The following is a 22,464-nucleotide window of genomic DNA, read 5'->3' as shown; positions in this document are numbered from 1 at the left end:
GTGTAAAATCAATTACTTATTTGATTTTATATAATAATGGTGATTTTCTAGCATAACAGAAAACCTGGCTTTTCCTACTGTTTTTCATATCCTCTCTAGGAATCCAATCCGAGAATCATCTACTCAATCCCTACACTATTGATTCTTTCATTCATTCGTTCAAATATTTATCAAGAACCTCCTATGTGCACAGTTCTAGGTGCTGAGACTAGAGCAGTGATTAAAAAAAAAAAAATTCATGTCCTCACAAATCTTTCGTTCTGCGTACCTGGGGATTCAAAGATGAGATCGAAGTTGTGTCTTAGCCAAGAAGCTTACACTCTGATGTGAAATATTCTAAGTAATGGATGACATAAGGGGCAAGAGGCATGAAAAGATAAATCCTGCCTCGAGATACAGCAGTTTATTCACACATGGTTCTGATATCTTAAGGCACCACTTTCCCTGGTATATTTCATGCAATTTAGAATAAAGCAGCCCATACAGCACATTTGCTCACAAAGCTTCCTTGATTCAGGTTCATGAAGCTCATGGAGCTGTTAAATTTTTATATTTAAAAATAAACCTTTGTTTTAATATAACTTTTCATAGTTGGTCTCCTTAGTTTTACCAGGAATAAAAACTGTTAAATTTCACAGGTTTAATTAATTCTAAAACAAGACTGCCTGGGTTTGAATTCTGTAATCCTGTATCTACACTAGCTCTGCAACTTTGTACAGGTTACATGAATACACACACACACACACACACACACACACACACACACACATTTTAAGTATACACCTATTAAGAAAGGAAAAAACTATTAAAATTATGCTGATGGTAACCACTTTGAGCACCTCTTGTAATTGCAGAAGTCAAACGTGACTTGTATTCACCTTTTGTTATATATTGAGTATTACAATTTTAATACCGTTTTCCTTTCTTAACACGTGTATACATTTTTTTGCCACCCCCTGTATATGCAAGATGGGTATGGGGCAATAATTGAGAGCAAACTAGAACAAAACCCACCGTCATACACAGCACTAAAACTACTCTCAAGGTAATTAGTGCAGTGTTCTTACAAACTATCCTAGCTGATAATTCAAGTACAGTACTCTTATAATTTGTTGCATCATGGCAATTTACCACGCTATTGCTATTAACGATAACAATGCAGGCTTCAATTTGAGTCTTTACTGAATGCTTGATGTTTTATGTATTATTTCATTTCATATTCACAATGTAACAAAGTAAGTATTAGAACCTGCATTTTATAAATGAGAAAACCAAAGCACGCAACCTGTGAAACCCCATCAGCTAGTTCAGCAGATGCACAGGATTTGACCCCAGTATCTAGCTGAACGTCTCACAGCCAGGCTACCTTTGTTTTTCTAAAACTAGGTCCAAGCGCATAATTATTTTCTGTATTGGACACTGGCCAAGAACAACTTTTTCGATGTGCAGTTAGTCCCCACCACCTTTTAAAAAAATATTTGAAACTCTTCACTGACCATAGGAAGCATACCGTTGGGGTTTTCCCACAAGCACCAGCTATGATTCCATCTGTGTTACCTGGAGGACTGATCATTTTGCCCATTAGGCACATGTCTGCTTTATCCTTTAACACCATCAAAAAGCTGAATTATAGAAAATTCAATGAAATTAGTGGTGGTTTGTTTGCTTGTAAATATTTTTAGGATGCAATATGAAAATATACATAGAGAGACTAATATAACACTTACGTACTTACTCATCAAACCAACTTTAACGCATCTTCACATTTTGGATATGTATTCAGTTCCTAGGGCTATTGTATTAAGTTGGTGCAAAGGGAATTGCGGTTTTTGCAATTATTTTTAACCTTTTAAATCATTATTACTTTGGCACCAACCTAATAACAAAGCACCACAAACTGGAAAACTTGAAGCAACAGGAATTTTTTCTTTGCAGTTCTAGACGCTAGAAATGGAAAACCAAGGTGTTGGCAGTGTTGGTTCCGACCGCAGGCTCTGGAAACCTGTTCCCTGCTTCTCTACCGCATTCTGGTGGTTCCCTGCAAGTCTTGGAGTCGCTCAGCTTGTAAAGCATCACTTCAATGTCCACTTCTACCTCTCTCTTCACAGAGTGTTTTCCCCCGTGTTTCTCTCTTTCACTCTTATAAAAATATTGGTCATATTAGACTCAAGACTCACTCTACTTGAGGATGTTCTCACCTTAGTTTTCTTAATTACACCTGCAACAATCCTCTTTCCAAATAAAGTCATATTCTGAGGTTCTGGGAAGGAATTGAATTTTGGGAGAACACTATCCAACCCAGTCCACTATATTTGCAATTTATCTTTTTTCCTTTTTTTTTTTAAGGAAAATGAATTATAGAAACACTTGAAGCTCCTTATATACCAATCTCCCAAACAAGGAGCCCTCCAGAGTCCATAACCTGAATGTGGTATTAAGATTAAGATTAAATCCCATTAAGATTTAATGTGCATGTATTCATAAACAACATAGAAAATCACACGGCGTGTCATAAAACTCTATAAAAATAGAACTATACTACACAAATGATTGATTCCGCACCTTCTCTTTTACTCATCACGGCCATTGAGACTCACCTTTGCCTTAACTTTATAGCATCCTACTGTGGTTTATATTTATTCACTCGTCTACTGATGGACATTTAGGCTGTTTTCATTTCTGTGGTATTTCAAACATTGTTGCGATGGATGTTCCTGGATAGGTTTCCTTGTGCTAGAATTTCTCTCAAGTACAATCCTGGCAGTTCAGTTTCCAAGTCACCGGGTATAGTTCAAGTTGAACAGATATCACCAAATTGCTCTCCAAAGTGTTTGCAAATATTTGCACTTTATCCAGAAGCATGGATGAATTTATTCCTCTATGTCCTTATAAAAATGTCATGTTTCCAAATTTGCCAAACTGAAAGATGACAAATGGAATTCCATGATTTTAATCTGAATATCCTCAATCACTGGGAATGTTAACCACCTCTTGATACTGTAGTGGTTTGATGATGACTTCCAAAACATACGTCTGTGTCAAACCCCTGGGGCCTGTGAATGTGACCCTATTTGGGAAATGTCTTTGCAGATGAAATTAAGCTAAAGATCTTGAGACGAAGAGATCATCCTAGATTGTTGGGTGAGCCCAAATCCAATGACAAGTGTCTCTATCAGAGAGACACAGGGAAGGTTTGGCAGACAGGACGGAAGGAGGTAATGTAAAGAGGAAGGCAGACAGTGGGGAGATGTGGTCATAAACCCAGGAAGTCAAAGAATGCCAACAGCCACCAAAGCTTGAAGAGACTTCAAATAATTCTTTCTCCCCTAAAGCTTTCAGAAGGAGTGCCGCCCTACTGACACCTTGATGTCAGATGTCTGGTCTCCTGAACTATAAGAGAATACACTTCTGTTGTTTTAAGCCACCCAGTTTGTAGCAATTCTTACAGCAGCTACACGAAACTACAGAAAACTGCTATAGTTTATTAGCCATTTAGGTTTCCTATTTTTTGAGTTGTTATTCACATCCTTTACTCATTTCACTTAGGAATTGCTTGTCTTTTCAGATGGATGTATCGGAGGTGTAGGTGTGTGTGTGTGTGTGTGTGTGTGTGTGTGTGTGTGTGTGTGTGTTATTAAGCCTATGCTAATTATAGATTATAGGCATTGTAATGTCATCTCAGTCCTATTTTACTCCCATCTCAGTCTTTATTTTGTTTCGCTCATCATATGAAATATTTCAGTTTTAATTAAGGAGAGTTTTTCATTCATTCATTTACGATTTCTGATTTCTTTGGCTTTAAAAAAAATCCTGTCCTATCCTTTGTATTTTCTCTTACATTTTCTTCTAAATTTTCGTTTTTCACATTTCCGTATTTAACATATTTGGAATGTATTTACACAGAATATGAGGACAGAATCCAGTATTTAACTCCACAGGTAGCCAATTATGTTTATTCATCAGTCCACTATTTCCCCAAAAGTTTACAATGCCATCTGTAAAGTATATCAAGTTTATATGCATGTATGGGTTTATTTCTGACATATTAACTCATTGTCCTGCCCCTATATTAATACCAGTCTATCTCAATTACAATAACTTTGATCTCTGGTAAGGCAAATCTCCCCATGTCATTTCTTCTCTTCTCCAAACGCTGGATATTCTTGACCCTTTGCTTTTCCATACAAACTTTAACATCAGCTTATCAAATAACATTGAAACAAAAAAGCAAACCCTGCTAAGGGACTATAATTGCAATGACTTACTTAGTAAATTGAGGATAACTGACAGCTTTATGACATTGAGTCTTACCATTCAGAAACATGGTACATATATGTCTCTTCTATCGTCTTCAGTAACGTTTCATAATATTTCTCCCCTGGGGCCTGGTAATATTTGGTTGGATTTGTATCAAAAAGTACTCTGAGTTTTGATGCTTTTGAAAATCAATTATTTTTTCCCACTGCCATTTTCTCATAAGGTACTGTTTAATAAAAGTGCCACAGATTTCTCTATGTCTGTCTAGTTTTTATCTAGCCATCCTGCTAAAGTCATATTAATTTTATGAGTTTCTCTGTAGGTTCTCTTGCAACTGTTTAGGTAGAAAATATGCCACCTGCAAATATATATGTAGTTTATCTTTGGAAGTTTACTGACTCTCTCTTGTGCTTCTTTATTGCATTGACTAGGACTTCAGTTATAATACTGAATAGCAAGTGATGACAGCCATCCTTGTCTTATTCCTGTTTTTCAGTCAAAAGCTTTGAAATCTTTGCCATTAACTATGATATTTTTGTATACTTCTAATACTCAGAAGTTTCTTTATAGTGCTCACTTTTATCTTGAGTTGATATTTTTATCCTGAAGAGATGTTGAATTTTACTAAATGCCACGTATGTTATATTAATTACAATTTTTCTCTTTTATCTCTTAATGTGCTAGGTGATGTTAACAGTTTCTCTCACACTGAGTCCCTCACACACTCACAGGATGAAACACACTTCATCATGGATGTCACTAAATTCTATTTACTAAAATTTTATTAAGGATGTTTGTTTGCATTTACGTAAAATGAGACCAGTCTTTAGTTTTCTATTTTCATATTTTCCAAATTTGGATTGTACAAAGATATACTAGCCTTACCAAACAAGCTTTTCCTCTTTTTCTAATGTGTGTCCACTTCTTGTAAGTTTATTCTGTGTGGCTATTACCTTCAGAATTAAATACCCAGACTCAGATAGCAAGAGATCAGTCATCTCAGGCAAAAGTATATTCAACAAAGGCTACAGCAAAGATTGAAAAGTTTAAGTTCAAAAAGGTAAACCAAAACAAACAAGGACAAAAAGCTTGGTTTGAGCTTCGCCAAGAGCTACTCATTCGGTCTCACAGATGCTGTGAATCTACGACCTGGGAACTAAACACACCCATCAAGAGGCTAACTTTGACACCACAAATTTACCAAGTCTGGATGGTAGAAGAATATGTGTACACAATCTGCTCTTGTAGAATTGCATTCGAGACACTGCTTCCTTCCTTGCAATGATGACTGTTCCCTTTATCACGTTTTATATGAGGTTCTTGATCTCTTCCATCATATACAAAGCCTCTTAACTTCCATCTGCCCTTTCATCCCCCCACTACCGATAGGCATGGGAGTTCTCTCCAGTGACGTTACTCTGTAGTGAGCAGACATTACAGGACTGTCCACTGTCTCTAGTTTGCATTGGTTGGGTCTCATGACCTTGTCTCCTAGAGAAGGTTTCTCCCTTCAGAACCACACTGGCCCTGTGGACAAGCCACACGAATCCAAGCCTGGCTCCTGTAAAAGCCACATAGGATTTCAGCACCTCACAATTTAAAAGCAGCAGATAGTGTTCTGCTTGTACCTAAAAGACGACAAAATTCTCTTTTCCCTATACCTGTGCCCAGAGAAATGCCAGTGTCGTTCTAGGCCTGTGTACCATGTCACCTGAGTGGCTCAACCTGCAGGTCAAACCGAGTTCATGCTCCTTTGAGTAAGGCCTGCAGTTTATAGTCCTGCCACTAAAGAAAGAGCTGTTTTCCCACAGACAGAACCAGCTGTACTCATCTGCCATGGTCAAAACTGTCCATAGTACAAGGCTTAAAAACTCTCATAATCTGTGATAGAAAGAAAGTTTTCGAGCTCTAGAAATCAACCATAGTGAAAAGCTCGAATCAACCACATGCCCTCAGCAAGGTATCCATGAAGCGTAACCATCCACCCTGGCCCTACCAGAAACATTAGAACAACATGATTGTGTGCCCCTGGATTTTACGAAGGGCCATAATCTTTTATATACAATTCGACACTTTTTTCCGTAAGTTTTTTTTTCCCCATTAGTTTACAGCAAACATTTGTGGGGCCAAACCTGATCTGAAGTAGTGTGAGTCTACTTATAGTTACTCAGTGTCCAAAGGAATTAAAATGAAGTTGAGTCTCTACTTGGGATGTGAGCATGCCTTTCATGCTTCTAGAACAGAAAACAAAATTTCAAATGTTGACAATTTCTGTAATACATGAGTATTATATCTGATCTCCAATACACCAACACAATCTGCCACTTAAGGGAACTTTATAATGAACTAACTGGCAGAACAAGAAGACTTTTAGCAGTGCAAACAATCTTTCCTAATATTATCTATTCCGTGCATTCATACTTTTGAATTCAGGATATAACTAACACCAGCTATTCATAGTTGGCACTGTCACTTTTTATCATTTTCCATTAATTTCCCAAATAGGATTGTCAGAACCCAATTAAGTTTGGTCCTCCCAAACAAGCAAAGATGACAGATACTTAACAGCAATGCCTGAAGAGTCTGGCAACTTCAAAAATGTGTAAATTGAAGGTATGAAGTCATATATAGACCATAAATAGTTCTTGGTAAGTTTTATTACATTTTTGAATAAACAAAAACATTAAATGGATATGGTCATATAAAAAATTTTACAATAATAAGGCACATTGACATTAAAAAAATAACCTTTTTTCCCCCAATGAATATTGACTTACAGATAATACTGCTTAGATTTTTTCCACCTGAAAGTTATCTTGGAAATGAACATACCCAAAAGAAAACAGTAATAATAAAGTTGTTTTAAGATTAGGGAGAGTGAACACATTCCTGTAGAATATCTTCTTATACAACTGAAATCTTTCCATCCCTTCCATCTTTCAGCAAACGAGCCTTAAATTTAAGAATGTACCCCGGAGACAGCATAATCATTTTCCCCATGTAGAAAAATTACTGGGCAGAAAATAGTAAAATACTACTTAATTATCTCAGCACAGCAGTAGTATATCCCACGTTCTTTAAAAAACACACATTTAAAGTTTACTAAGGTAGAAAATTTATATGTATAGTTTATGTGATTGTCTTCATGTAATTCAACCATTACATCTTAATCTGACTAGTATTCAAAGACCTTCATATCAACATTCTCCATTATATTCTTATAAATCTGGAAATTATTTGACATGGAAAAAATCACAGGAAGGGGCAAGGGAAGAAATAAAGGAGGGAGACAAGCAGGAAAGGAAGGAAAAGAGGAAAAGGAGGGAGGGGGGAAAGGAGGGAGAGAGAAGGGAGGAAGACGATAGGGGAAGAGTGAGGGAATAAGAAGTAGGGAGGAAGAAGAGAGGAGAGAAGGGGCAGTGCAGTTACCTACAGGATGTAACCAGTGAACTCAGTCTTATAGGACAGGTAGTGTTTTCAGGGTAGATAAAGATGGCAAGGACCTTCAAAACAGGACACAGAATAATAAAAAATAAGATGTGTACATTATATTCAGGTAACCCCATTTTTTCCCCCCATCACTGACCAGTCAAGTATGCACAAGGAAATTTAGTGAAATAAGGTTATAAGATTTGGATGTTTGTGTCCCTGCCCCCGCAAAAAAGAAAGAAAGAAAGAAAGAAAGAAAGAAAATCACATATTGAAACCCTAACTCCCAAAGTGATAGTATTAGAAGGTGGGGCCTTTGGGAGGTACTTACGTCATGAGGGAGGGTGGAGACCTCATGAATGGGATTAATGCCCTTACAGAAGAAACCCCACAGAGATTGCAAACTGTTGTAGCCCCTAAGGAAAATGGTGTGGAGAATCTTCAAAAAAAAAAAACTGAAAACAGAACTACCATGTGGCCTAGCAATTCCACTTCTGGGTATTTATCCAAAGGAAAACAAAAATTCACTAGTTTGAAAAGATAGGCACCCTTATGTTCATTGCAGCGTTATTTACAACAGCCAAGGTAAGCAAACAACCTAGGTGTCCATCAATAGATGACTGGAGAAAGAAGGTGTGATATATATACACAACAGAGTATTATGCAGCAATTACAAAAAGAATGAAATCTTGCCATTTGTGACAACATGGATGGACCTAGTGGGTATTATGCTAAGTAAAATAAGTCAGGCAGAGAAAGACAAATATCATATGATTTCAGTTATGTATGGAATCTAAAAGAACCAAACAAAACAAAAACACTCAGAAACAAAGACTAAAGGGATGGTTACCAGAAGGTGGGGGGCGGGAGAGGTGAAAAGGGGGAGGGAAATGTAATCAGTAATATTGTGATAAGTTTGCACAGTAACAGATGATTACTAGTATTACTGGAGTGATCACACTGTACGGTATAAAAATGTTACATTACTATATTGTACGCCTGAACTAATATAAGATTGAATATAAATTATATCTAGAAAATACATAAATACTAAAACAAGAGACCGCACAGAACTCCCTAGCCCCTTCACCATGCAAAGACAGTGAGAAGGCACCAGGAAGTAAGTCCTTGCCAGCCGCCACGCTCAATCTGCCAGAATCATGATCTTGAAATTCCCAACCTCCAGAAAGGTGAGAAATAAATTTCTGTTCTTTATAAGTCATCCAGTCTCTGGTATTTTGTTATAGCAGTCTAAATGGGCTAAAGCATGAAGGTATAAGAGTTGACAAAAAACTGATGCAACAGGTCCATGTATAATCCAAGCATTGCAACACAACACTCAATGGAAGGGGAAACACTGCAGAACAGAGAAGCCGAAGCACTGAGCCCTCTCCAAGACAATGTGTGGAGCCAAGGACCCTGACTGTCAGATGGTTTGGTACAACAGCAAATAGAAACAATGAAATGAACGGTTCCTCAGTCAGGCAGACTCTGGCCAATAATCTAAAGTCATGGCGGACCCGATCCTGCCTTCTCCTCCATCCCTGTTTCATGGTTTGGTACAATAATAATCACATCGCACTTATAGTTTCAATAATCAAGCTTTCTGGAACTGCCACCTTATGCCATTATAAATGTACACAGTTTTGAAGCACTTAGTAAAGAAAAAGCCGAAACGTAAATCTCTCCATAATATATGCACTCAGCCCCCCCACCCCACCACCACCCATGCCTTTGTCCTGATAGCCATGGACAAACCAGGGTTCTTCAAGTGTGGGCGGAGGCAATCCCAGTCACCCCACAGTGCCCCTGGGCACTGGCCTCACCACGCAGACTTCTGCAAAGCGGGGCATGGAGGGGAAAGAGGAGGGGCAAAGGAAGGAAGAGGAAGGAGGGAGGAAGGAGTGGGCGAGAGATGGGGCCAGACTGACTGATGCCTGGAGCTCAGCATGGAGGGAGCAAGCTGGGATCCCTAAGCAACCCCCCACCCCCCTAGCTTGCTCAATCATCACAAGCCTGCCAGGGAAGAAGACGGGCCCAGTTCACACCATGCCTATCATCTGTGAGTGCACCAGAGCAGGAAATGAAGCCAATTTTCTAAACAAAGGCTATGGGGTGGGGGTGGGGGTGGGGGTGGGGTTTGGGGTGGAGGAGGGGGAGAGAGAGAGAGAGAGAGAGAGAGAGAGAGAGAGAGAGAGAGAGAGAGAGAGAGCTGGTCTCCATTACTCTTCCCAACATGCATGGAACAGAGGTTAAGCATATTTAATACCTTACCTCTTGAAGGACCGTCATATCCCCCTGAAATCATCACTAGTTTAATTCTCTGTCCATACTACATCATCAGATGTGCATATAATGTCATAAGAAAAGAAGACAAACTACAATGGGAATTAAATTCCTGCATGTGACTTAGAAACTTTTAGAACAGAAATCAATAGTCACGCTACAATCTCAGCAGTATATAAAGGATTAAACATATTCCAAGGTGACTAGAAAAAAATTACGACAGTAGAAAATCATCACTTACTGCATCAGAATCAAGTAGAGATTAAAGGCCATTGGGGAAAATTTTTCCTCTCTGCAACTATTCTTTGTGATATAAAAAAATTAAAGCATTTACAAACCATATCAAAACGGAAAGAACTTGCTCAAAAAGAAGCATTCTTGCAATAGAAAACTGCAATTACTAAAATAATGTTTCCTAAACATTATGCTTGAATTCAACACTTCATGATTTCCCCTAACTTTGGAGCCCTAGACTATTCCAAATCTACAAATGTTGGCTGAGTAGAAATAAAACAAATCCGAGTGTCATACTGAAGCTGGCTGTAAGGCCCTAATGAGTCAACCTAGATTAAACTGTTATAAACACATAAATGTCCATCATAGTGAAAACACAATAATCGCATTAAATTAAATGCCTGTTAGTTTTAATTTCTAAATGTGATTTAAGAGCACATGCCAAAAGTTTAGAAACAAAATTAAAAGCACATAAAAACAGTATCACTGTTGTTAAAATGTAGATAGTTAAATAAACCTTGACAGGAAAAGTTGAAGGTATTAAAAAAGGACATGTGATGACACTTCATAGGGGGACATTCCTGGAGAACCTTTGGGAATCTTCTAGAATGCTCCTAAAAATCACCTGTATCCTTGTAATGTTCCTGTAAAAGTGAATCACCCAGACTCTGACTGGTAACTAGACGTTCATAAGATAACTGCCACTCAGTCACCCACTGGAGATAGCAATAGAATTAATCAGTGCTGCTCTGAATACTATTATGAGTAGGTTTATCCATAGGAAGCTGCCCTTTTTTCAGTACATCACAAGTAGTCAGATACTGGCAGGGTCATGCAGGTCAAGTGAAAAGTTACCATTTGAAATGTAGCATGTGCCAGGCATTGTGGTAAATTAGCATGCTTAGTCTTATTTAATTTTCACAGCTTCATGAGACATTCACGTGATGTCCATATCTGTGTACATAGCATTTCCATCCTGAGGTAGGTGCCAGCACACTCCTGTCCTCTAGATTTGCTCAACGCGAAAGCGGACAACTTGCAAAGAGTGACGTGGTCTCAATCATCCCCTACTCCAAGCTTGGAAAGTGAGAGGGGTAATTTTAATCATCAACTGCTTATATGTGTCTCTCCCAACAGTCTGCGATTCTTGAGGTCAGGGATCGTGCCTTATCCATCTGTATCTGCCCAGGGCATAAGGCAGCACCTGATTGGCATTTAAATAATTGTTTCATTAGATGAATTGTTTATGTCAAAAAACTGATCACTTTATTTAGTGTCTATATATGTTCAGTACTGTATAAGCCATGATTTCCTGCTCTGAAAGAACTGATAATTACTAAAAAGTCAAACACATGACAACATGAATTAAGTGTTGAATTCTGGAAAGAAAAAAAAGATACTTTTGGGAAAGTAATACTCCAGGTAATAATAATAGCAGCTGGTGTGCAGCACTGCGCTTAGCAATTTCAATTAATTGGTTTAGTCAGCAACAGTCCTGGCAGGTAGGTACATTATCATCTGTTTCACGGATGAAGAAAATGATGCACAGCAAGGGTAAGCAAATTCCAATAGCACCAAGGAATCAGATAGTGTGAGGCTAGAATTACAAAATGTGTGAGAGCCAGAATTCCAACCCACAGAGAAATAAAACAACTCTTTCCGCCTGTTTGTCCTCCCTGTGTTTAAACCCTTCCCTCTGTGCTGAAGCGTTCACAAATCCCGGAAGTCAGACTCCTAACCATTTGTGAAGAATGGAACTTTTGGTGGCTTGGTGAAGTCCATGGATCCCTTCTCAGGATAATGCTTTTAAATGCATAAGGTCAAGTTCACCAGATTACAAAGGAAGGCAGTTTTAATAAAATACAGCTATGAAGATTTTTTTGTTTTTAAACAGGGTGCACTCGGTGATCCATACAGGGATCGAACCGGCAACTTTGGTGCTATCAGCACCACACTCTAACCAACTGAGCTAACCAGCCACTCCATGAAGATATTTTTTTAAAACAAATTTCGGCTACAGCAATTTATGTGCATCTTTAATAACTCATTAACAAGATACAATGAGGGATTTAAAAGTACTATAGTTTTGGTGTAGTGTATGCACATAAATGGTATTTCAAGATAGCTGCAATAAACACATGATACAGTGGATTCTCAAGAACAGAACAAATGAACAAACAAAACTGAAATAGACTCGGATACGGAGAACAAAATGATGGTTGTTAGATGGGAGAGGGGTTGGGGGATTGGGTAAAAAAGGTGAAGGGATTATGAAGTACAAATTGGTAGTTACAAAATAGTCATGGGGATGTGAAGTACAGTGTGGGGAATATAGTCAATAATATTGTAATAACTACATGTACTGTCAAATGGGTACTAGAATTATCGGGATCACTCCATAAATTATATAAATGCCTAACCACTATGTTGTACACCTAAAACTAAAATAATATTGAATATCATCTATAATTTTAAAAACACAGTCACAGAATGTAAAGTACAGCATAAGGAATACAGTTGATTGGATTGTAACAGCTACATACAGTGTCAAATGGGTAGCAGACTTACTGAGGTGATCACTTAGTGAGGTGTGTAAATATCTAATCACTATGTTGTTTTGTACACCTGAAACTAATAATAAAAGTTAATGGTTACCAAATAAAGAAAGAAAGACAATAAATACAAGAAGACAAACAGAGTCATCTGCTAAAAGAATTCTGAGATGAATCAGCAGTGAGGTGGAGAGTTTGGATGATGGTAGTGGGTGTAGCAATGGAAAAATAAAGACTAGGCATAATTTGATGTTGGATTGTGTGAGGGTCAAAGTAGATGAAAACGACTACAAATGCTAAGCTCCGTTAATCAGAAAGCAGTAATGGTACTGGGAGAAAGGAAACTGTGATCTAGATAAGGCAGGAAAACTGAATTTCTGTGAAGCCAGACACCATGTTGCTTGGGTTACATATGCAAATAACGTTAATGTATAAAGGAAGCACTTCGGAAGGTAGTATAAGATGAATCTGTAATAACATACCAGCAAAAATCACCATGATATAACACAAAAATGTATGTATTTCGGTTGGTGATAAATCCACAGATACTGCTAGTACTACTGTGGTTTGTTGTCTACATTCATACTGTAAGTAAACCTTAAATTTCACGTAGAGGTTATTGAAAATATGGGTGCCATGTTTTCCCACCTGAGTTCACGGATTCCCTGGACACTGTCCGGATGAAGAACCTCAGCTGTAAGTTGCCACTCATCAGTTTCTCTCTGAAGCCTTCTCTTTTTCTCTCGGAGCACTTACCTGGTCCTTCCTCACCTCATAACTACGAATGATGGGAATGTGCCTTAACGCTTACCAGAGTACGGAGTGGTTAAGAGCAAGGCAGAACCCACGCACCTGGAGGCACCTGCACAGCGTTTCACGTAGAGTGGATGGTCGAAGGTTTATGGGAGAAATGCACACAGATTTGATGTCATCCCCTTGGCTGAAAATATTAGGCATCTCCTAAACAGTTTCAAATTAGTTTCCAATAGACGTCCTTCTTCAATACACCAAATCTCCCTCACCAGGTCAACCATTTTAAATAAAACACCCATCACAAACCGGGATTTGTAGCAAAAGGCCTACAAAAAGATCTCCTAATAATCTTACAGAAACAAGATTCTCCATCCTAAAGGTAACTTCAGTGACAAAAATGAGTTAGTTTTTAAACTGTAAAGTACTAATTAGCAGGGATTATGTTTTTAGTGTTTTATGGGATACCAAATGAAAACAGGCCTTTCAGTATTTTTTAAATGATTAATATAAAGGTAATTAAGTTGTATATGCGTAATCTAAACCAAAAATGTACTAAGAAACAGATTTTAATGACTACCTTGGCCAGACATAGGCTTGTATGTTTTTCCTGTTTAATGCTTTTTACTCTGCAGGAGCTTATTCTATGCATTTTTATGACTATGAGAGAGAAAAGCTTTGAATGTACCGAGGTGAGAACAGCACCCATTGGGACTGGCCTAACAAGGATACACGTGATTCCTCTCAAAACCTGACCCCTGAAACCAAAGAAAAGACAGACTTTAGAAACAGAAGTTTAATGATAAAAAGGTCTATTGAGTAAATCTGATAGAATATAAGCAGGAGAAATGCATTTAACGGAATTAGGAGTGACATTTAAACAAGCACAAACTGCCTAACTCCTTCAGGGTCACAAAGGGAGTCAGGGAGATGGGATTATTTACCTTGGAAAACTGTTAGAAACTGAACAATGGTCCAGGTCATCAAGGAAAACTTTATAACTCTAAAATTAAGGAGAACTTTCTGAAACAAAAAACAAAACCATCCACATGAGATACCGTTTGCCGAATGACGTAGATAACTAACCAGAGTTGTTCGAAGAAATGTGACTTAACCTTAAGGTAAAAAGATAATTAATTTAAAGTAAAATAAATGGCACTAAGCAACTTCCTAAAGAAAGAGCTTTCAAGTTAAAGAGCACACCCCTTATTAATGAAGGAGTAACTGATCAAATGCAATCTATGGCCCAGGAGGCTGACCCATCAGGAAGCTCAGAACTCCTGCTGCTCAGAGACCCTTGAAGCATGAACTTGGCACTGTCCCTGCAGGAGAATGTGGCTCTGCTGACTCTGAGTTTAATAAAAGAACCAAGAGGTTCCAGTAGCCTGACGGTTAGACACATTCGCAGATGTGTCTAAACTCTTCCTGAATCGTCATCGTCAGGCCAAAGTATGACAAAACTGTGGCATAGCACAAAATAAGCACCTCAGGCCTGGTGAGGCTCTACCTTTGCAAGGTGGTACCCCTACATTCAGCACTTCTCTCTGGATTCAGAGAATTAGGAACACTAGCTACATGAGGTAAGCCACATGGGCTTTGCTCTTCATGGCTACCTGCCTTGGATTAAAATTCCACATCACTGGCCCAACCGGAAATCAGCTCTAGGTCTACCCCACCCCCCACAGCCTCCCTACAAAAACACAATATCATTTTATAAGAATAAAGATGCAGAAGAAAGAGATTAAGAGTGCACACAGGTCAAGCCCTGCCCTCTACCACAAATTTGCTATGTGGGACTGAAAAATTCAGTTTCTTCTAAAAACACATGAAGAGAAGGAAAATGCTCTAACAAGATGATTCCCTCAGCTGTCTTCAAGCAACAAAATGCTACAATCTCTAGACTACCTAGCCTTCATCACAAAATGGATGCCCTCAAGAATGCAGGCAACTCTACAAAACACACTGACAGGCAGCAGAAAGCAAACTACCCTAAATAGAAATAGGAACCTCAGACATGAAAAATGCATTTTCCAGATTCTTACAGAATGCCTTATTTAAAATGCCATCCTTAGAATTTAAGAAATGTGATGTGAAATAAAATGGCAACTATCAAAAATAACAAATGCAATGTGATCGGCAGAGCTCAATGCAAATTTAAAACCTCACTTCTCATTACCGGTTACTGGATTTCATCTGTGAATGTGTTGACCTTTTCCTACACCTTCCTGCCACAGGCTGCCAATCTTGGTTTACTTAGCGATCATCAATTCACTACGAAAAAAGACCTTTTCCATAGCATTATTGCAAAGTTTAAAAGAGATTTTGACAGGTCAAACATCCCTTGGAATATGAAGAGTAAATCTTCCTATTCTAAAGTAAAATGAAAAAGAAATTTTCATCAAAATATTTAAATGCAGCTCTCCCCAGCCCCTTTACCTCTAGCTCACACACACAAGACTAAGAAATGCTCAGGTTGTGCGTATCAATTCTAAAAAGGTCTTCACATTAAAAAATAAATAAATAAATAAATAAATAAATAAATAAATAAAGCCTTAAAAGGCTCTCAGTTTTTACAGGCCAACCATTAAACACTCGCACTTAACTTGTAAATAAATATTAAGAGTCAGATAACATCAAGGAAAGAGAGTAATAAAAGAAATGACACCAAACTGATTGCTGGTGGTGGGAAGCTGCAGCAGATACCCCCAGGAAGCCGATTTAGGAAGAAGCTGACTGATGAAGTCAAGTCCCTTGGTGTTCTGGACTAGGAAGGAGGAGATATAGATTTTTTTATTTTATTTTATTTTTTTACATGACTGTATAAAAGTTCAAAAGCCATGGCCTGGAGATTTATCCTGGAACTACAGAATCAAGCCATGCCTCCCCCCACCCCTCTTTGTTTTTTGTTCTTTATATTTTGTACATGTAAGAGCATGCAAGGCAAGAAACGGGAAAACTATAAAGAAACAAATTAACTCTCAGAGCCCTGTGTAATTGAGAGAGCTTCAGAGATCATCTTCCCCCTTCAACAGAGCGGGTAATAGGCCCACAGCAATGACATGAGCTACTAATGCATTAGCTCTGTTCACAGAGCTCCTAACCTAAGAAGGGTGGTAGCTGGAATGAGGAGGGGGAGGGAGACGTATGATGCAAACCACTGTCACTAATGATTTATGAACAAGAACATGCAATCCAAAGGAAATAAAACGGGGTGCAGTCTCTACTTGTATTGTGAACATGTCTTTCTTTCTACTAGAACAGAAAATGAATGAATATCAGAGTTTCATATGTATAAAAGAGAAACACCAAACTGTTGTAGGAGTTATTTATAGATGTTGGAATTATAGGTGATATTTGTTTGTTTCTTTTTCAAATAATTAAAACTTTACTTTTTAGAATAGTTTTAGGGTTCTAGAAACTACAGAACCATAGAATACAAGTTTAGAAGGAACATAAAAGCCCATCCATGCTTCTGAAGTATCTTCAAGGAAACACAAAACCATGAAACTAAGAAGAGTCGCAATCCAAAGTAATTCCATAGCAATACTGAAGTGATACTTTTAGAAAAACAGAATTACGGGAAAATAAGAGTAAATAACAAAATACCCAGTTTCTACATAGAGCAGGAAGTGCTGACGTACTCATTCGCTTAGGCCACAAGTACTTGCTGAACACATTTGTGTGCTACACACTGGGATACAGCGGTAACCAGGGCAGAAATGGTTCCTTCGCGGAACATATACGAGTATGCTAGAAGTCGTAAGATCTAAGTCAACAAATTTCTCAAATTACAGTGTGAATCAAAATGAACCAGGTGCAAGTTCAAAATTCAGATGCTCTGTCTCCAGGAATTCCGATTCCATAGGTCTTGGACAGAACCTAAGTGCTGTTTTTAATAAGCTTTAGTGGAAAGACTGAGGTTTTAGCTCTGCTATTAATTAGTTGTGCAGCTTTGGGCACAAGTCACTAACCTTCATCTCTAAGATGGGAATAATTCTGTTTAAAAGGTTTATTCTACAGAATAAAAATATTGTTTTAAGTGCTTCACACAGTACTTGGTGCAGTTGTATTCGAAATGGCAACTGTGAAATAATTGTGGCATACCAGAAAGAGTCTGGATTCACATTTAACTTAGATGCTTACCAAATACACAACACTGGCCATGTCTTTTAACCTCTGTGAGCTTTAGTTTCTATTTATGTAATTTATGGGTAGTAATATTTGCACTCTATCACAGAGATAATGGAAGAAAAAAATTAGGTATTTTGGGTAAGCTATAAAAATACTCCATAAAGGCAATAATTAATAGTAGAGACTGCCAGCATTGTTAGTCATAGCAAAGTACACAAAATTTTCATTAAAAAAAGGGAAACAATTTTTGTGGAGGGAAAAAACTGAAAAGCAACTTTTTTACCTTATTTTTCCAACAAAATGTACTTACTCATTCAAGAGTTTGAGTACCAACTGTGTGCCACCTGGGAAATAACTCCTCAGATTTAATCAGAAATGTAGTCTTCCATAAACCCATTACTAATATCAAAAATCTTAACAGCGCTTTGAGGGTTGCATAAACACAGGTTGGAAACAGTCTCACAAGTAAACACTGGCTGGAAATACATCCAAACAAACAGAAAACACTTGGTCACCCAGTCCAACCACCTCTTCGATACTTACACCTCTCTCTCTGCTAACAAGCCTGCCAAGTAATCATCGAATTCCATTGATTAGCCATCTACCGGTTGTAAAATAGTCATCTGGGGAGATTTTAGAAGCACAGATGTTGAAATTCTGCTTCTGTAAGCCCAGCACAGCTCCAGGATGAGTATGTGCAGTGAGCCTCCTACATGACTGTGAAGAGAAGGCAGGGTCTGGCCGCCAGTGACCTGCACTCACCAGTTTATTCCATATACAGCCCGTGCAACCAAACTCCTGTGGCATTAGGCTGAAATCTTCTCCACTTCAGTTTCCACCTTAGTCCTACTTTTATCCTTCAGGCTACATACAACACAAGCCTAATCCATCTCCCGGCTAAATATCTCTAATTCCTTCAAGTAACTTACAAACTATATGTTTTAAGCCTGATAACCCGGAATGTGTCCATATCTTTTTATTTATATGTCGTGCCCAGAAGAAAACAGAATCCTTGCTTAGAATACAGTGGGCCTACTCTCTCCTTCATTAGAGTGACAATATATTTTCATGAATACAGCTTACGTGCGCCTTTTACAAAACTGCAGCCACATTATATTACAATTACTTCTTTTGAATACACTTATCTTTGAAAACTTTTGGATTCATACAAAAGTTGCAAATATAGTTCCAGTTTTCCTAATGTTACATGTACAGGGCCATAGTACATTCACTGAAACCAAAAAGGACCTCACTGTTTTATTTTTTAAATTATACTTTTTTACAAAAATTAGTTCTCTGAGCTGCATTTCCTTCATTTTGAACACAGAATTTTGACTTCTCTATTTTTTTTAGAACATAGTGCAAGTAAAGGCCCTTACGTTTTATCTTTTAAGATTGGGGCAAGATTTCATCTTGTAAGACTTGGACACAAGGACTTGCAATGTGAAATGTATCGCTCTCTGCTTAAGATTTTTGAGGTCCTACGCTTGCTGAGATGTTCTGAGTCAAGGTCCAGTCAGACAGCATCAGCTTTTGCCACTACACATTCATGCTGTCATGCGGGAGACGCTGCTCACTGTGCCACTTGTTGTGCGGGAGACCCTGCTCGCTGCGCCATTTGTCGTGTGAGGCGGCCTGCGGAGTCTCGGGTCCCACTCCCCACATAAGAGCGCGGGACATGGTGAGGCCAAAAAGGAACACCCACAGAGCCATAGGTAGGGGAGTCATACCACTATAGTCTCACTGGAGGCACTATAGTTTCACTGGAGGCTGGATCCACACGACCTGCAACCTGCTGTCCACTTCTCTGCCTGCCAACCAACCAACTGACGAACTAACGCAGCCGCGGCAGTTATATCGGTGGCTAATTGGCTAACTGGTTACAGCTGATGGCCAACTAGCCACAGCTGACTACCCAGGCCAGCACCCCTCCACGTGAGGCCAAGAGCCTGGAAACTGCTCTCTGGGACTCTGTCCCCACACATGCCCTACACATATTTAATAAGCAAAACTTCTGTATTCTCATCCAATTCAACAGGCCAAGGCCTGGGGAAATATGAACCCCCCTCAGGGTGCGTTAAGTAATTTCTGATACATCCCGTCAATGAATCGCAAATTCACCCATTATATGTAAATCCACTTACTTTGTTTTCATGCAGATATTATTCCCTGTCTCCAGGAAGTTCAGACACATTGCGTCTTTCCATTTGTGGGGACAGAGCCAGGAGTACAGTTTCCAGGCTCTCGCCCTCATGTGGAAAGGTGCTCCACTCGGGTAGTAAATGGCCATCAACTGTGACGGTTGGCCATCAGCTGTAACCAGTGAGCCATTGGCTACTAACATAACTGCCGTGGCTATGCTAGCAGCAAATGGGGGCTGGAAAGAAGATGGTGGCTGAGCTAGCAAGCACAGATTGCAGTTAGCAAGTGGGGTTGGTTGGTTGGCAGAGAAGAGGACGCCAGGTTGCAGATCATATAGTTCCTGTTTCCTGTGTCTCCAACCCAGCCGCCAGCAAGAATATAGTGGTATGACTCCCGTATCTACGGCTCCGTGGGTGTTCCTTTTTGGCTTCACCATATCCTATGTTCTGATGTGGGGAGCGGGACCAGAGACCCCGCAGGACACCCCACATGACACCATTTTTGTTTTTTACTAGTCTAATATGTTTGCGTGTTTGGCTTCTTCAGCTGAAATGTTTAGTGCATCTACACAGTGGAAGGAATCCATTCCCCAAATGACTCTGAAATGCTGAGGAAAAAAGGGAACTCTCTAAATCTAACATCTACTGGCAACTCACTGAAGCAGCTAATGACCATGTGGAAACACCGGTGCGCATGGGAAATCCGTAGAGAATTTCTGATGAGTCACAGACTAAAATCAGAAGAAATAGCAAGGCGGTATCGGTAGTATTATTCCTACAGGAAGAACAGAGGACTCAATTTATCCCCTTGAAATTAGTTACTGGTCTTAATTATTATAAAGCCTAGGGAACAAAATGGCAGAGGATAGCAATTTAGCAGTGAAATCCCAATTCAAAAGGATAATTTAGACATGTGGTCCCAAAGATAGCTATACTCACGTCATATCAATCACTGCCAAAAGATTTTTCTAAACTGTTTACTTCTCCTCAAAAGATGTGAATAATTTTCAATTCTGTTTATCTCTGAAAACCAGGCTGTGGAATTATAGTTTTTAAATTGCAAAATAAATTTGACAATGCTTTTAGGAAGGTTGAAAACTCATGGCCGTTTTTCTGTTCGTTTTTTTGTGTGTTTTTTTTCCACAGCAGCAAGTTTCTTAAAATGGGAAATCCATTTACAAAATTTTTTAAGAAAGCATCAGAATGCCAAAAACAAAGCTCTTCCAACTTACCTCATAGTAACTCCGAACTGCGTTGCAAAAGGCTTCATCAGCTACAATTTGGGTTTCCCCGTTGAGAAAAGCCTGGAACCGTTCCTTCAGTAACTGCAATTGTTGCTTGTTAAGCTGTAAGGAAAAGAGAAAAGGAGCTGAAAAATTAGCCAATCCGTGAAATGTAATAATTGTCAAAAGTTACATTTGCTATATATGTATGTGTATTAGACTTGACACCTAGAGTTAGCTTTATGGTAAAGAAAAAGAAAAGCTAAAAAATCCTACTATGTACACTTATGGCTCAATCACAAATATTTCCTGTTCACTTTTCCCATATACTCTGGAATCCTGATATTGCAATGAAATCCAAATTTCTTTTTTTTATTTTTATTTTTATTTTTATTTTTTTTATTTTTATTAAGTTTATTGAGGTGACTCTACCCCAGATGGAATTCCTGTGATTATTAGTCTGGTCTCTTTGCAGAGATAGGAAAAAACTATACTTTGGATGAGAAATTAACTTGTGCAAAGTTGCCCGCTGTCCAGAACAAAGAGGGCAGAGCGAATGAGCATGTTGGAGGTGAGTGGACAACCACCAGCCATAGACAAGAGATAATGGGGAGGAAGCCTACAAAGGACAGAGGGGCTCTGAGAAAGAATCCTCTCGAAAGGACATCTGTTGGATGCCAAAGTCTGGATTCCGTGAACAAATGTGTCTGTTTAATGTCTGAGTTGAGATTGATAAAGGAATGACGAGGTGAGACAAATCGCAAAGAGAACAGAGGCGCACCGGGTGGGCAATGACTGAAAGGTTAAGCGCGTTGGGGTTAGAGCTGTGGACCTAGAAGGGAGTGCAAGTTTACGATCCCATTTCCTCACCTGGGGTCTAGCTGCCATGATTGTTACTGAGGGAAGGTTGGCGGTGAACTATGACTTACCCACGTGTCCTCTAGTCGTCAACTATGAGCAGAGTCAGATAATTAATCTGCAGGACCCAGTACAAAATGAGAATGCGGAGCCCCTTGTTAAAAAAGTTAAGAATTTCAGGACAGCAGCAACAGGGCATAAAACCAAGCTCGGGGCCCTTCTGAGCACAGAACCCTGTGCATCAGTAGGGGCATCAACCTCACTGGAGGGAGGGCATACTCCGTCACGCAGAAGCATTTTCTAATGCCTAACTGGACAGAGAACAACACAGTCTTGCAGATAAAACAACAAATCCTGAGATGCATAATGAACAGGAGAGGTGTGATCTTTCCATTTCATTTGATCCTCATTGGACTATTAAGAAACTCAGTCCAGTTCCGGATTTTAGAGAGAGACGGGAAGCATTTGGAAATATGCTAAGGATAAAATGATTAAAGGATTAGAAAGACTACACACACTGGTATGATTTGGCTTCAAAAAGAAGGTTCATGTAAAAGAAGTTTAAATCTGTTCAAAAAAGATTATTAAAATGCCATTCAGATA

At 38.8% G+C, this 22,464-nt stretch overlaps 1 protein-coding gene across 11 annotated transcripts in view; it reads right to left on the bottom strand.

Moving 5' to 3' along the window:
- CADPS2 (calcium dependent secretion activator 2) overlaps window positions 1-22,464 on the bottom strand; it is a 479,588-nt gene that overhangs the window by 344,661 nt on the left and 112,463 nt on the right. For all 11 annotated transcript variants that reach the window (XM_088799948.1, XM_088799951.1, XM_088799947.1 and 8 more), the window contains exon 2: window positions 21,013-21,126. In XM_088799948.1, coding sequence (XP_088656074.1) covers window positions 21,013-21,126 — 114 coding nt within the window. The remainder of the gene's footprint in view (window positions 1-21,012; window positions 21,127-22,464) is intronic.

This window comes from Rhinolophus sinicus, chromosome 8, assembly GCF_057876585.1.
Source record: "Rhinolophus sinicus isolate RSI-liver-muscle chromosome 8, RSI-T2T, whole genome shotgun sequence".
NCBI classification, from domain to species: Eukaryota; Metazoa; Chordata; class Mammalia; order Chiroptera; family Rhinolophidae; genus Rhinolophus; species Rhinolophus sinicus.
The sequence above is the reverse complement of the archived record's forward strand: the minus strand, read 5'-3'. Positions and strand labels throughout refer to the sequence as shown.